Consider the following 14,006-nt stretch of genomic DNA (forward strand, 5'->3'; position numbering starts at 1 on the left):
AGGGCAATATAAATTCCTGCTATGGGTTCAGCTGCTGGAAGCGAAAATGTTTTAACACCAGTCATATAAATGTCATGCTGTTAGCGCATCACAGTTAGGATCACTTAGCTGAAATTCAAGCAGACTTTACAGAATTACAAATGCAGCTAGGTGAGTGATACCAAGAGACACAGTGCTCTTCTTATCCACTGTTTCAAAGTCTTTGGAATGTATATCCACGTAAGAAAAAAACTAATGCTGGAGCTCGCACCAAACTGCACATGGCTTTTGAAACCCAGTGTTTAGCAGACGCCAAGGATGGAGGTGGCTTGAGTGCTTTTAAAGGGGAACTGCAACACAAGCTCTGAGTTGTTTTCAGTCAAAATTGACTGGAGGGGTGGTGTTTCCCTTATTTTGGCTTTATTTTAAAAATGCAGGACGATTTCTTAACTCTTTCCCTGGCATTTATTTTGACTCTGGTATTGGTTGCCACTGCAGCGCTGATTATTTTCAGCAAATATGTTCTAAAAAAGACAAGAGCAGGCCATTGCAGGATGAGTGCAGCATTGCCCTTGAGATTTTTGTAAATTCCTGGCCTGGACCATAAATAATATATCAGAATACTAAGCTTTTTGTTCTTTTAGCCTATCACCACTTTCTAAGGGACATTACCACATGAAAGCCATCAAGGGCAAATTAGGTTTATGAGAAATAAGCACATTGCTGATGGAAGAATGGAGGATTTAATATTTCTAATTTCTTTAATGATTGGTTTTAGAACATTTAAATGATGGATGAAACACAAATCAAATATATAAAGGCCAGATGGTCTCCTGTTTCTAGAATCATCTACACCAGCTCCAGCAGAAAAGGAGATATTTAATCCTCCAGAAGAAGGGCCCAGAACAACCTGGAGACACTCCAAGGTCCTTGTTAGTCATAATCCCTGCACATCAGGCAGGGAATCCAGGATCTACAGCTTCCTTCTTTCATGCCCCGACAGAACACATTTCAGCCTCACTGAAACACATTTACGAAAGAATTTTTGGTTCTCAGCTCTCTGAAAGACAAGTGCCCTTTTTCACCTGCCTTTTTCCTTAGCTCCCCTTTGCCTTTCATCTCTGCTCTGGGAACACCAACAACAGCAGGAAGCTTTAAAGAAAGATGAGGAAAAAAATTGACAAGATTTGCTTCTTGTCTTCCAGTCATATTCAGGAATGAACTTCAGGATAGGCATTTTATTTACTAAAAATAACAGCTGCCCCCGTCAGTACTTCTGGGCTGGAATTTTCCCTTAAGAGATGTGAAAGCTGCTGCACACCCAGTGCTTACCCTCTGTTTGCTCTGCAGCTATGACTAAGATCTTGTGTTTATGATGAACAAACACAAAATGTTTGGGAAGCACAGGAAGATGAAGCATTTGGAGTTCCTTGTCCAGGAAAAAAACTACTCACTTTTTATACTATTTGGGCAGCATCAGACAGAACTAACGAACAGCAGGTTGAAATAGGAGGATATTAGAGAATGCCTGATTTCAGAGAGGTGAAAACTTAATATATTTGACTCATCTAGATCCACCTCCGGCCAGGTTTGTGGGAATGAAGTATTAGGATTGGATTCCTGCTTAGTGGTTACTGGAAGAATTGTGGTTTTCAAAGGCTAGACCTAACGGTCTGAAATCTACTATGACAGCCAGTCTTAACTTCTTGGTAAGGTCAGCAGAGAAGACAAGCACTGAATTGCTCCCAAACCTTGACAGCTCCACCAGTAAGGACTAAAGCATGCTGAAAGGGGAGCTACCACATCCACTGTGGATATTTGGATGGCTTCGGCTTTCGTGTTGTACTTGGCTGCAGCTATCAGTGTTCTCATGCCTTCCAGAAAAAATTTCAGGTATTTTATTTAATTCACCATCCCTAGTCAAATTGCTACAGCTCTTAAGTTAACTCTTGCTAGACAGGAAAATTTTCCCATTACCAAGTGCCATGCATGCCTAGGATTAAATGCTTGAAATGAAAACTGGCTTTCCAGGAGTTTTAGCCCATTGCTCCCTCTGCTGGGACTGAACTGCGATGACATGTGGGGAAATCACACAGCCTCGTCAAATGACAGGGATGTGAAGAACTCATTATCCTTTCTCAAGGAAGGGCAATGGAGAAATAGATAATTCATAAGCGTTAGATGAATTGCAAGGTTTCTCATTCCAATTGAATTCCTCCAGAAATTAATTTAATTCTGTTTCTCTCAACAGATCATGAAATGGTACAGCATAATGGGGATCATTAAATGGAAATGGTGAGAGTAATTCTTTAGCATCATCAGCTGGTATTCAGTAAGGCTATTACTCTTGGAAAAAAAATCCCATAAAAATACCTCATAGCAGCCTGAAAATGTGCTTGCACTTACACTGTCCAGTGAACATTTTATATGATAAGGTAACTCCTGTCACACTGGAAGCTTCTCTTCTGCAAGCAGATCTTCAGAATCAAAAAAGAGAGCCCTTACACAGAGGTGGTGTTTGATCATATTTTTTTGTGTGTGCGCAACAAACTGATGCTCTACAAAAATTAGCCAAATGCTGGCTTTATGAAGGTGAGTATTACCTACAAACTCTGCATGCTGTATCACAGACAGAGAACATCAGACTTGTGACTGCACCTCTGCTGATGAAAGCAGGAGGAAGTGCATTTTGTTAAAATGAAACACTTTTATTGAACTCATAAATCAGACTGCTATCTGAAAAGTGCCTTTTTAAAAAGCCTAATGTATTTCCAAGATCCATTACAATACTGGAAAGCTCTGAAACAATTAAATCTTCTAAAATTTACTATTATTAATGTAAATACTTTTTGATCTAGATTGCAGAAAACATTTATTTCCCTGAAGACTCATGGGACTGTCAGCATCAGTGCTGACTTTTAAAGATGTTCACACTGTACCTTGACTTTTTCTGGATAAAATGGGCTTTCAAACTCATTGCCCTTGTCTAATTTAAGCTCAGTTATGTTTTTCTTGAAAGTACAAAATTTCTCATTATGTTTTCAAAATGTTATCTAGTTAATTCATATTCTAGGTTGGTTTCACTACATTTGAAGGGTGGTTTCTATACCTTACATGTTTTAATTTAGAGGAGTGAGAAAAAGAGTCCTTGTAGCCATGACTCAATTTCTAGCGCTTTTTGAGTGCTAAGATGTTTCACTGTGAAAATGGCTTCAAGACACTAATGTGGAAAGAACTGCAAAATATTAATTTTGGTCAAAAGAATACACACACTTCTCAAGCAAAGGAAGTAACACAAATCACAGGAACACAATCACATTTAGGAGTTAGTAAGGCCTCCAAAGAGAAGGTAACTTGCTACCTGTTTCAATTCTTCTTCCTAAAGAAAAAGAGGATCAGCACATGAGATGAGCCAGGATGTAAGCGAAGAACAAAAAACATAGCTAAATTTGGAGCACAGGGTTGAAGATATAATCAAGATAGTTGAAGATATGAGACCAGATTAAGATCCCACCTCTGCACACTTTGAAACACTGAACAGTGCGAAGTTAGCAGAAAGTTGCTGTCATTTCCAACCCCAAATTTTCTCTGTCCAGGCAGTGACTAACAGCAGGCAGCCTTCACTGCTAGCTGGGGCACTGCAGCATTTCATGGGTAGAACAGAAAGTATCCTGCCTACTTCTAGCTCCCAAGAATCTGCTAGCTCTTCAGTGGGCTCTGCTGCTAAGGTGCCATCAATTCATGCGCTGTGGTGGCAAAAGCCAGTATCTGAGGAGGGGCAAGTAACATAAAGTGTCAAACTCATCCTTTGATGCAAATGGATCCAAATAGATGCACGTTGCATCTAAATGGAGGCATGTTGCTAAACGGATTTCAGTAAAATTCCTTCTGCTCTTATCTGAGCCATATTTGACCCAAGTTGCACTGAATTTCCATGAACTCATTTGATCTGTCATAGATGGCAACAACACAGACTCCTATGCTACTCAGGGTGCTTTCTACCAATGTGAATTTCTGGCATCATCTGTCCTGAAGCACATCAGGTAAAATAGGGCTGCAAATAAAACTACATCTCCCATCTTACCCTAGTCTGTCTTTAAAAATGCACATGCTTTTTGATATCTTTGTTCTTAACTGAGATCCTTTGCTGAGACATGTTTCATCTGTTTAACAAAGGCATGCTTCTGTACCCGTGAAAATGAAACAAGGGTTGTAGGGAAAGCATCTCTGAGGTGAGAGACGTAGATGTGGTTGTCAAACGACTCATCTGACACAACCAGCAACTAAGTTGAAGAAACTTGAACTTAAGGGCAAAGTTAAAGGGAACTATCCTAATGATTCTATACTGTCAGCTGTACTGAATAATAGTGTACAGTGCTGATGTGTTTTTCTTACAGCTAATAGTTAACTTGTTTTACATGTTGGTTTCTTTTCTTTTTCTTATTCCTCTTAGCAGTAGGTGACAATGATGATGCAGTGCTGCTACAGGAACAACAGCATCTGAGCATCATCTGAAACCTCTGAATTAAAAGACCAAGGCAAAAAATAAAAAGGGAGGGAAACATAGCCAAATTTTGTGGGTAAAAGCAGTCAGGTTCTGCAGAATTCTGTGGTTACACATCCTCCCTCTTCTCTCTCACTTCAATTTGTGTTTTCCTTGGTAGTACCAGGTGGAGCTCCTTACCTTCAGCAGTTTCATGAGGCCTTCTAACTGAACCATAAGCTCCCTTCGGCTTTCCTGGAGAGCAGACATCCTCTGCTCCAGCTCATCCTTCCGCTGTCTGAGAAACAAGCAGATCTGATCAGAGCTTACCCCTCACAGCAGCAGCAGCTTTTAACTGCATCATTTGCCCAGCCCTACCATGGATACATGCTTACAGACCACAGGAAGGCAAACACAAGGTATGAATTCAGGACAGGGCTTAGAAATGGAGCTATGTGAAGGCTAGGGAGTTCCCTCTTACTGGGAATCCTCATGGGACTGAATAGTGATTAGGGAAAAGACAGACACTGACACAGACCCTTCTTCAAAGAACAAATGGGTTCAAACAAGTTTGTCTTATATTCCCTCGTGGAAATGCCTGGCAATTTTAGCTTTGGAACTCTCTAGTCAATAACCTCACTAGCTGTCAGGAGAAATTAAACCAATGCCCTGAGGGACAGGAAATTGCAGCAGGGGCACTGAACACAGTAAGATACAAGAGAAGCTAAGAGAGTTCAGAAATTCAGACAGAAACCCATAGTGATCTGCTTTTGTTTCTACTTTTTTTTTTTTTTTCTGAAAGCAAGAGGAAGACTATCACAGAGTAGAGATATTACTGTTTGAAATTAGCTCTTTGCACTCAGGGTCCAGTGCTGGCTGCATGAGTGTGAATACTGAGCCACTCCAAGTGTGACAGTCTCTCTGTGCCCCCATAAATCTGAACAGCTTTCAATCTGCACAGCTCCATTGCACAGGATGGGGGAACAGCACCTACACATGTTGAATCACTAAATTGTGGGAGGTCCCCACCTAAAAACAAAATAAAATTGTTGCCTCCTGGAAGTTACGATTTAATTAACATTACTATTGGAAAATATACATATAAAGTATATTTTATACTCTACTGCATTGCAAATAACATACAAACAGTATGTTGTTAGCCTTGTACTACTTACAAAATATGACAATTTAATCCTAAATGGAAAAGCACTGGAACGAACAAGACTTAAAGTACATTTCCTGTATTTAGGGCAATATGAAACCCTGGTTTTGAGCCTTCACTGTAAGTGAGCAACTACAGATACAGTCAACATTGATTTCTACAGGACTGCTCATGTGTGCTATCTCCTACCTTTATAATAGGATCATATAGTAACACTGCCAGGTTGCATTTACTCTTCTGAAGGATTGATCTATTTCCTACTACAAAATGCCTATGTTGGCTTTTCTTTTTTGGACAGGTAATGGTTGGAAATGCTATGAACTGTACAAAGGCAGCAGAGTTTAAGAAACTGCTAACAAAAATAAGGTCTGTGTAATTCAGAGTGGCAGGTCCTAGTACAGAGCTCTGCTGGGTTTTAGATTTATTCCACAGGCAGAGAGGATCTAAGCAGTGTGCACTGTACAGACTACCCTTCTTGAGGTTTTTCTCCTGCTTAACTCCGGAGAAAATGCTTGGAAGTAAGGGGTTTTCCAACCTGTCTCCTAGACAGTACTGGTAATGTGAAGGAATGCGGTGTTCAGGACTTCATTTCAGTGAGTGCTACACTACAGCAGTTTGTGAAAGATGCTGGGACATCTACCCACAACATGATTTACAGATTTCAGCATTTCTTAATACAATATGAATTAAATTGCTCTACAGCCCTAAGTGCTTCAAGCCTGAAAAATCATCAGGGTAAGAGATATAAATCAGGGCTTCTACCCTGAGTCCTGCTGTTTTACCCGTAAGAACAGCCTTGTGCCATCTTAAGTGTCTAGGAATTTGAGGGGGTATCAAAATTCCCCAGTAAATCCAAAGTCAGACTTATGCTTTTCAAATGGTGAACATTTCAGAAGGAATGCAAAGCAGTTCAGACCCATAGATTGAAAGTTATTTTCTGATTCTCACACTGCGTATTAGATCAGGGAAGGTATAGTTGAGGAATGCCCTAAGGACCTTGCATATCAAGAAATTAACGTAAGGGCACACATGCTTTAATATGTGTATCAAAATTGAAAAGAGGGAAACGTTAAGTAGTCAGCCTGCTAACACTGCACAATCATTCCTTTTTTTTAAAGTATAATGAATTTTATTAGTCAACTACATAGAAAGCTGATTTCCTAACCCTGCTGAAAATAGACTTTTAGTTTGATGGACAAGAGCTACATTATTGGTATATTTTACAGTGTACACATTTTCATGACAGTCAGTGTTATATGCCTCACACAATGTCACTTGCCTGTAGATCTCTAGAATTAATTACACATTAAAATCACTCATAGAAATGAAGAAGCTAATTTGTATTTAGATTGGAAAGCCAAAGTAATGATTTGTGAATCATAAAAATATATTTATGTGGAAAATTCCATAATATAACTCGAGTATTTGTAAAGAAAAAAATTTAGCACAATTTCTTACAGTAATTTCCTTTGGATCAGACTACTAAAATATTAGTTGTGTGAGAAGTGGCTAAGTGGCAAAATATACTCTTTAGTCAGGGGGCAGAGCAATCTAGCATTGTTTCATTCGAAAGAAAGTGCTTACACTCTCTGTTCATACAGAGCATTTTGAATAGTTCTTACTGGATTCTCTGTCTGGCTCTCACAACATGAACTTCAGGACTTTCAGGGAGCCTATGGATCTGGGCCAATGATAATTGTACTTCAATGTGACATACATGGAAATTAGTAAATCCATGTAGAGTATCCTAACTAACATGCAGTCACATCCATATTAATGTTTTTAGCTTGGTGGGATAACCGGTGGAAGGATCCTCTAAATCTTCAGCAGCTGCAGATGACATTACCCTTCACCCCTCACATGACAAGGAGGATCATTCTGCAGCCTGGTTTTGCACCACTAAGAGAATCGACCTCTCCTTAGAGTTCAACACATGAGGGAGCTTTCCAAAGATTAACATCCAATGCTGGCTATTTTCATGTAGTTCTGTATTTTCTTTAGCATAAACTAAAAATCTTTCTAAAGGCATTTATTCTGAACATTTTTCCCCACAGAATTAATGGTAGTTGGACCAGGCTGTGGGCACCTGTTCCAAATGACCTAAGGGCCTAACTTTTCAAATACTGATGCACATGCTTAATTTAATGTAGAGGAGTAATATGTGAGATTTCTCATGCACACAGTTTAAAGCATAAGTTTAATTACTTCTAGGACAACAGGCTACACAAAAAATGGATAAAAAAATACACATAGGCTGACTTACTTTAAAAAGCCTTCAAAACCACAAGCCAGGCTTATCTTTTATTTCTTCTCTTACTGAGAATGACTGGTTGGCCCCTGTCAAGGCCAGAGGTTTAACTGCCAAGGACTTACCTGAGGAGCCGGAGCTCTGCAAGGAGAGTGGGATTTTGTTGGGCCTTCTCTGGTGTGGGCTGAGATGCTTGCTCATGTTCAAGTCGCAGCCTCTGGATCTCCTGTAGGATTTCTCTTGGGGAGGAGAATAAGCAGAAGACCATAAGTCAGTAGTTTTCCACAAAACCAGCTCCCTGGACATTGCAAAAGGTGAAAAAGTATGACTGTATTTAGCTTTTAATCAATGAAGATGTATGTAAAATTACTTGTTTGCAGCCAACCAAAGAAGCCCTCAGTAATGGGAGAGGGCTTTGGATATTTTCTAAATGAACTCTTACGATTTTGCCATAAAGGGAAATCGTTCTTCAAAACCCCCCCAAAAACAGAGGTAGACATAAAAATAGCTCTATGCTTTACTGAACTGCTCCTGTTTAATTCTTCATCATGAAGATTTCCAGCTCCTGATGAACCTAAAAAAAACCTGAACTAACCTTTCTAGACATTACGGAGTATCAGAGAAAATATTTAGCCCTTAAAAATACTTTTAATGGAAGCAGAGATGTGAGAGCAGTTGACAATTCACAGAAAAGTACTTTAACAAGACTTGTTACGACTGGCTTGTGAGCCCTGGAGTGCTGTCAAAAGGCTAATACAAAGCTTCACAGCAGAAGGTTGAAACCTTTGTGAATTTTGTCTCTTCTTCACAATGTGCTGGAAGCAGACGGTCAGGAGGCAGCCTCAAACTATGAAAGGCAAATCGAGGCTGGAGCTGGTGGTGCTCATTACACGGTGACAGAAGGCAGCACAGAGTTTGGAATAGGAAACCATCTGGTCTGGGCTAGCCTCTGTTTTATGGTCCAGCACTGAAAGCAGAGCTCTGCTACCATACATTTCATGGCATCAGGCAGACTGGTACCCAGGGCCAGGTTCTCTGCTGTTAACAAACAGGCATCACTCCTTTTTGGGGCCTGCTGGCCTGTTTCTCCTGACACTCTCTCCCAGTCTTGGTCACATCTGTACCTCATGTCTCACTGATCAGCAGCCTAACTTGCTGCTAATCTTCCTGCAAACCTTTCCCAGGCAGACTGTGCTCTGAAGAGCTTTAATCATCTTTTTTCTCGAATAAAAGCAGGAGAGCATAACATTACAAGCGTGACTGATCCTTTTATCATTTCATGTTATAGTGCTACTGAGACTCCAACTGAAAGTTAATCCAGTTTTGAAACAGGACAGTGTTTTTTTTTAAAACTCTTAACAAACAGCAGCTGCAAACAGTAAAGTATCCGTGATTATATTATGGCATTTGACAGTACACTTACGAAAACATGGGATGGCTATGGATTTCAGAGCCTTTACCCTATTGTATGAACCTTTTAGTGCTCTGTTTTTCTTGCAGGAGGAGAAGTATATGCCTGTATAAGCACATTGTACAGGTATAGATGGTAAAAATGCTAAGAAACAAACGTACATGTAGTATATGGGACTGACCAAAACCAGGTACATAGTGGATCCTTACCGGTTTTTATTTTCAAGCTCTGCAATCAGCTGCCTTTGTTGCTTGTTTGCATCAATGGTGAAGGAGATATCTGATGGCCCTCTCTGCTGACTCGGCTGCTGTTGTAAAATAGAGAAGGCTGCATTGAAAGAGGAATAGCCAGCATGCACCATGACTTCAACGCAGATCTATCTGTTCTGTGAAATCTGTTTACAGAAAGTGCAGTATCAAGATTGCCTACACTAAAAAAGGAGCATTCATGTTGTGCTCATAACCAGCATGGAACCATTGCTAGTAAAAGCAGAGTAAGTGCTAGAGTAAATAAGCCTCAGCGTTTACCATCCTGTCACTCACTGCTTTTTCACGCAGCTTCCTCTGAATCTATCACAAAAGGCAATGACACTGCTGCAGGCAGTTGCTGTAATGTGGCTCTTGATATTGACGCTACAGACAAGAGGAGTACACTGAAGCAAAAAACAGTGTCTGCCTCCAGAAAGAATGGGATGTGCTTGCAGTGCAGGGATGCTTTGCTCTCTTGAAAGTAAGGTTTTACTTTCAGTTTGAAAGCAGTACTCAGTTTTCAGTCTGGCTGTGTGGCCCATTTGGCCAAGTTTTCCTATATGCTCTCATGATACTTCAGGAAATCTCTTTCCCCAGTCCTTCAGGTACAGCAAAATCTTTTTTTTCACCAATAAAATGAGATGAGAATTTGTCTCTCACCAAACTACGCAGTGCTCACTCCAGCTTCACTGGACTATGCTCTTTTTGCATGTTCATTGGCAATAATCAATTATCGTTTTCCTTGTTCACACTCCTGTGTTTCAGTATTGTAACAATGACAACACAGAGTAGGTAATTTAAAAGTTTCACAGCTATGAAAGCTCTGTGTAACCACAGTTCACCCATTTATTTCTAACTCCAACCTGAAAGAATCAAATACTTAAAAATACTCTGCTGAGTTACTGCTGTGATATGAGGATTCCTCACCACAAAAACCCTGTGAAGTGCAACTCTGGAGCGCTATTTTATGTGATGCCAGGCATGTCCTCTGTCAGGAGGTGCACACTCAAAAAGGATGAAGATACATTTTAATAGCCTAACAAACCTAACAAAGGTTAGGGTTGTCTGTGGCAAAAGGACAGTATGTTTCTCCTGTAACCACATCCTAATTTTTCTGCTACGGATACATTTTCCCATTAACACATCAACCACAGGGAAGCAGAACAGTGCATAAAAAACTGTTACACACTGGTGGATGTCATCACTCATATAGGAGGAATCAGGATCTTTACCCTGAACGCCCAATGTCATTAATATATTTAGTTCCTTAAAATCCAGGATGACCATCAGCAAAGCCTTAAAAATTTCCGCTGCCCCTACTGGATGCCACTCTTTTGCTTGGAAAGATTTCTTCCTACAGGTACCTTCTCTTTTCCTTCTGTCTCTTTTGTTTCAAGAGCACAGATGGATGGGAATGAGAAATTCAGTATTTTCCTTCGAGTCAGCTCTGTTTATACTGTTTTCCCTCACATCAAGGACATGTTACATGGAACTGATGTCGACCAGTTTTTAACCAGAGACATTATTAATGGGAAATCATGTTCCCATGAACAATGACTGTATTTCAGAAATAAGACCATCATCTACAGGTTGTCTTAAATTTGAAACACTGTATCACATGTCTGGAAAGGATTGATTTGGGCTAGACTGGCAGAGCAGGAGCACCCCTCTCTTCCCAGGCAGCTGCAGGTAGTGTGAAATCTCTGTGACAGCATGTGCATGGGGCAGCAGATTCATCTTCACCTGGTGTGAATGTGACTCAGTGTCTTTACACAATGTATGGTGCCCAATTTCACCCTTTCAATTGACCCCACAGTGTAAATCTCAGTGTGAAAATGTTTCTGGGCACTCCAGACAAGCTGCTTTTCACTTAACCATCATTCATGGTCCCTTGTTCTATCAAATGGCCTGAGATCGAAAAAAAGTAGCTAGGCTGACCTTTTATGTACCATTTAAGATTTTATATACTTTGATTAGGCTCCTGCTTCATTCTCTCTTATTCCTGAATGCAGTTAGGTTTTAGCCTGTCATCACCTTCTATCTTTGGGTACAGAGAGCAGAATAATCGTTGCTCTGAAATGAAAATAGGAACCAAGGCTAATGCAGGGGGTCATTACAGTCATCCTGCTGAAGAACATTCTTTAATAGCCTTAGTACTTAGGGCCCTAGTGGCTGTGATATTTGAGCTGGAGAGTAAAATGGATTCACCACCCCATTTTTCCAATGCAGTAAATCATTAACCTTTAACCAAAGCTAGTCCAGACAATATTTTATAGTCTTTCCCGAGTTCAGGATGTCAGACTCCCTTTGATGCAATTATTTAAATACCACTGCATTAGTATATAGATTATATGCATTAGCATGTGGCTTCTTTGGATTAAATGGACTGCATAAAAGTGTTATTATTAAAGCATAACAGCCTCTGATGAAAAGAATATGGAAAAATAATCCATTAATCATTAGACTGTCAGATGTAATTTCCCTGATCTTGCCAAGCCCCTGGAACACGACAGAAGCAAAGTACCTTCCTTTAATTAAAACACTTACTGATGAAGAAGTTTCTGCTGCCAGCCTTGCTGCATACCTGGCGATCAGCTTGTGTTCTTCATCCAGGCGACTTGCACTGTCAAGGACGCTGCTCAGGGGGAGGGGGAAAGGGAAAGACAGGTTTATACATGGCAAAAACGCCCACTGCCTCAGCCAGCCACCACCTCACACCCCCACATGTCAGAACAAAGGAGCAAACCGTCACCAAATGAGGAACAGCTGATATTAATTGAGAGAACGGGAGAAGGGGAAGGCAATTTTCCTAGAAAGATTAGCTCTAAGGGCCCGGGCAGCACCTTCCCTTAGGGGGAAAACAGCAGCAAGTCTGCAACTCGCAGTAAAGGCTGTATAGGATGCAACTTGCAGACTACTCTGCCCAAAAAGGGTCAGGAGGGGGTTAGGACCACCAGTCAGCATCTATTTTGCAACTCAGCTTTGTCATATCACCTAGAAGACTGCTTACTTTTTGGAGAGTGGATGAGCAGGAGCCTTGGTGTTTGTCAAGAAAAACTTAAGAAGCTTTCTCATATTTGCATCAGAAAAGTGTTTAGGACATTTTTGCAGGGTACTTACCAAAGTCTCATGGATCACTGTTTGGAACCACTGATCTAGGAATTTATAATCAGGCTTTCTCTTTTATTCTTGGTTTCTTAGTGTTTGGGAGCAAGACTTCACAGTGTCACATGACTGTGATCAACAAGTGTTGAGACTGAAGAGCAAATACGCTGAATTTCTTTAAAATTTTGCACCTTATTATTTTTTCTCCCTCAAGAATATAAAATGCAAATATTTCTCTCAGGTTAATGCTTTTCCAGCTGCCCTTATTTTAAATGGAAGCTATTATTCAGCCAGAAGAGCAGGAAAAAGGTAATATAGTGAGAACCGACACTATTTCTAAACATTTAGAAGTTTGCAGACAACCATCAAAATTAATAAACTAACAAAACCAGAAATCTGAAGAGGACTTAGTTGACCCTGGATAATCTTGGGCTTTAGAATCCTATACTGCATTACTTTTAATATATATATGAGAGAAAAAATGAAGTCCCTAATAAGAGGTGAGAGGAATGCAGAATTGCCACACGGAATACAAGGCCGCCTGTGGATTATCCCAGACAGAGGCCAGTCTGGCCTCTTTTCTTATCCTTTGGCAACTGTATAATGGTTTTTGGCTGAAGGGAAACAGGAACAAATCTCCCTGCCCACGGGCTCTTCTGGCATGAAACTGTTTTCTGGCAAAGGAGCTTCAAAAGAGTCAGGGCAAGGGATTTTATTCTGATTTTTTCCCCTGAAATTGTACCTTGAATTTGAAAAGCCTTCCAGGGAAAAATGGCACTTGTGCCAAAAGCTCTGCTTTTGAAGAACTGATATATTTAAAAGGAATATTACTCTAAAACTTCTCAGTGAGTTCATATCCCCATGTCCTTCAGGGAACTACAGTGCACATGTTGTTTGGCTTGATAAAATCCACCAGGATTTAAAAATCATGTTGGAAAGATGAGCAGTGGTTGATATTCACTGATCATGAAACTAAAGCTGGGTGTTGTGGATTTGCTACAGCTTACTGATGCAAGAGAAAGGAGACAAACATCATCCTTTTCTCATTCTTATAATATCCTGTGAAACCACAAACATTAAGTTTAGAAAAACAGTAAAGCTCTGAAAAGTGAGGCACAGAGAGGTTCTGTGTAAATAAAACTTGTGCTGCAGACTTCACATAAGACTTCTGGTGGTAGATGAACACTGACTTTCTGGTTTTGGTTATGTTTATTTTGTTACATATGCACCTTAATTTTATGCTTACTGAGATTCTGGTGGGATAACTGGTATACCTTTGGGAAAGACCAAAGCTAAAGGCATTTTTCTAAATTTATACAGTTCTGCTTCTTATACATGCTTACTGTACTAATACGTCATCCAGAGAAAGG

The 14,006-nt window shown here is 40.2% G+C and overlaps 1 protein-coding gene across 11 annotated transcripts in view; it reads right to left on the minus strand.

The window, feature by feature from the left end:
* Positions 1-14,006, minus strand: part of DTNA (dystrobrevin alpha) — a 180,969-nt gene that overhangs the window by 18,090 nt on the left and 148,873 nt on the right. For 5 of the 11 annotated variants that reach the window (XM_066181763.1, XM_066181753.1, XM_066181790.1 and 2 more), the window contains 5 exons: positions 12,079-12,166; positions 9,493-9,590; positions 7,998-8,111; positions 4,664-4,760; positions 3,341-3,358 (listed from right to left, as the gene is read on the minus strand). In XM_066181763.1, coding sequence (XP_066037860.1) covers positions 3,341-3,358; positions 4,664-4,760; positions 7,998-8,111; positions 9,493-9,590; positions 12,079-12,166 — 415 coding nt within the window. Of the gene's footprint in view, positions 1-1,766; positions 3,359-4,663; positions 4,761-7,997; positions 8,112-9,492; positions 9,591-12,078; positions 12,167-14,006 lie in introns of those variants that run through there. The other 6 variants (XM_066181809.1, XM_066181832.1, XM_066181799.1 and 3 more) reach the window with 4 other exon arrangements.

This window comes from Chamaea fasciata, unplaced genomic scaffold, assembly GCF_029207755.1.
Source record: "Chamaea fasciata isolate MVZ Bird 193981 ecotype frontalis unplaced genomic scaffold, bChaFas1.0.hap1 SCAF_1, whole genome shotgun sequence".
NCBI classification, from domain to species: domain Eukaryota; kingdom Metazoa; phylum Chordata; class Aves; order Passeriformes; family Sylviidae; genus Chamaea; species Chamaea fasciata.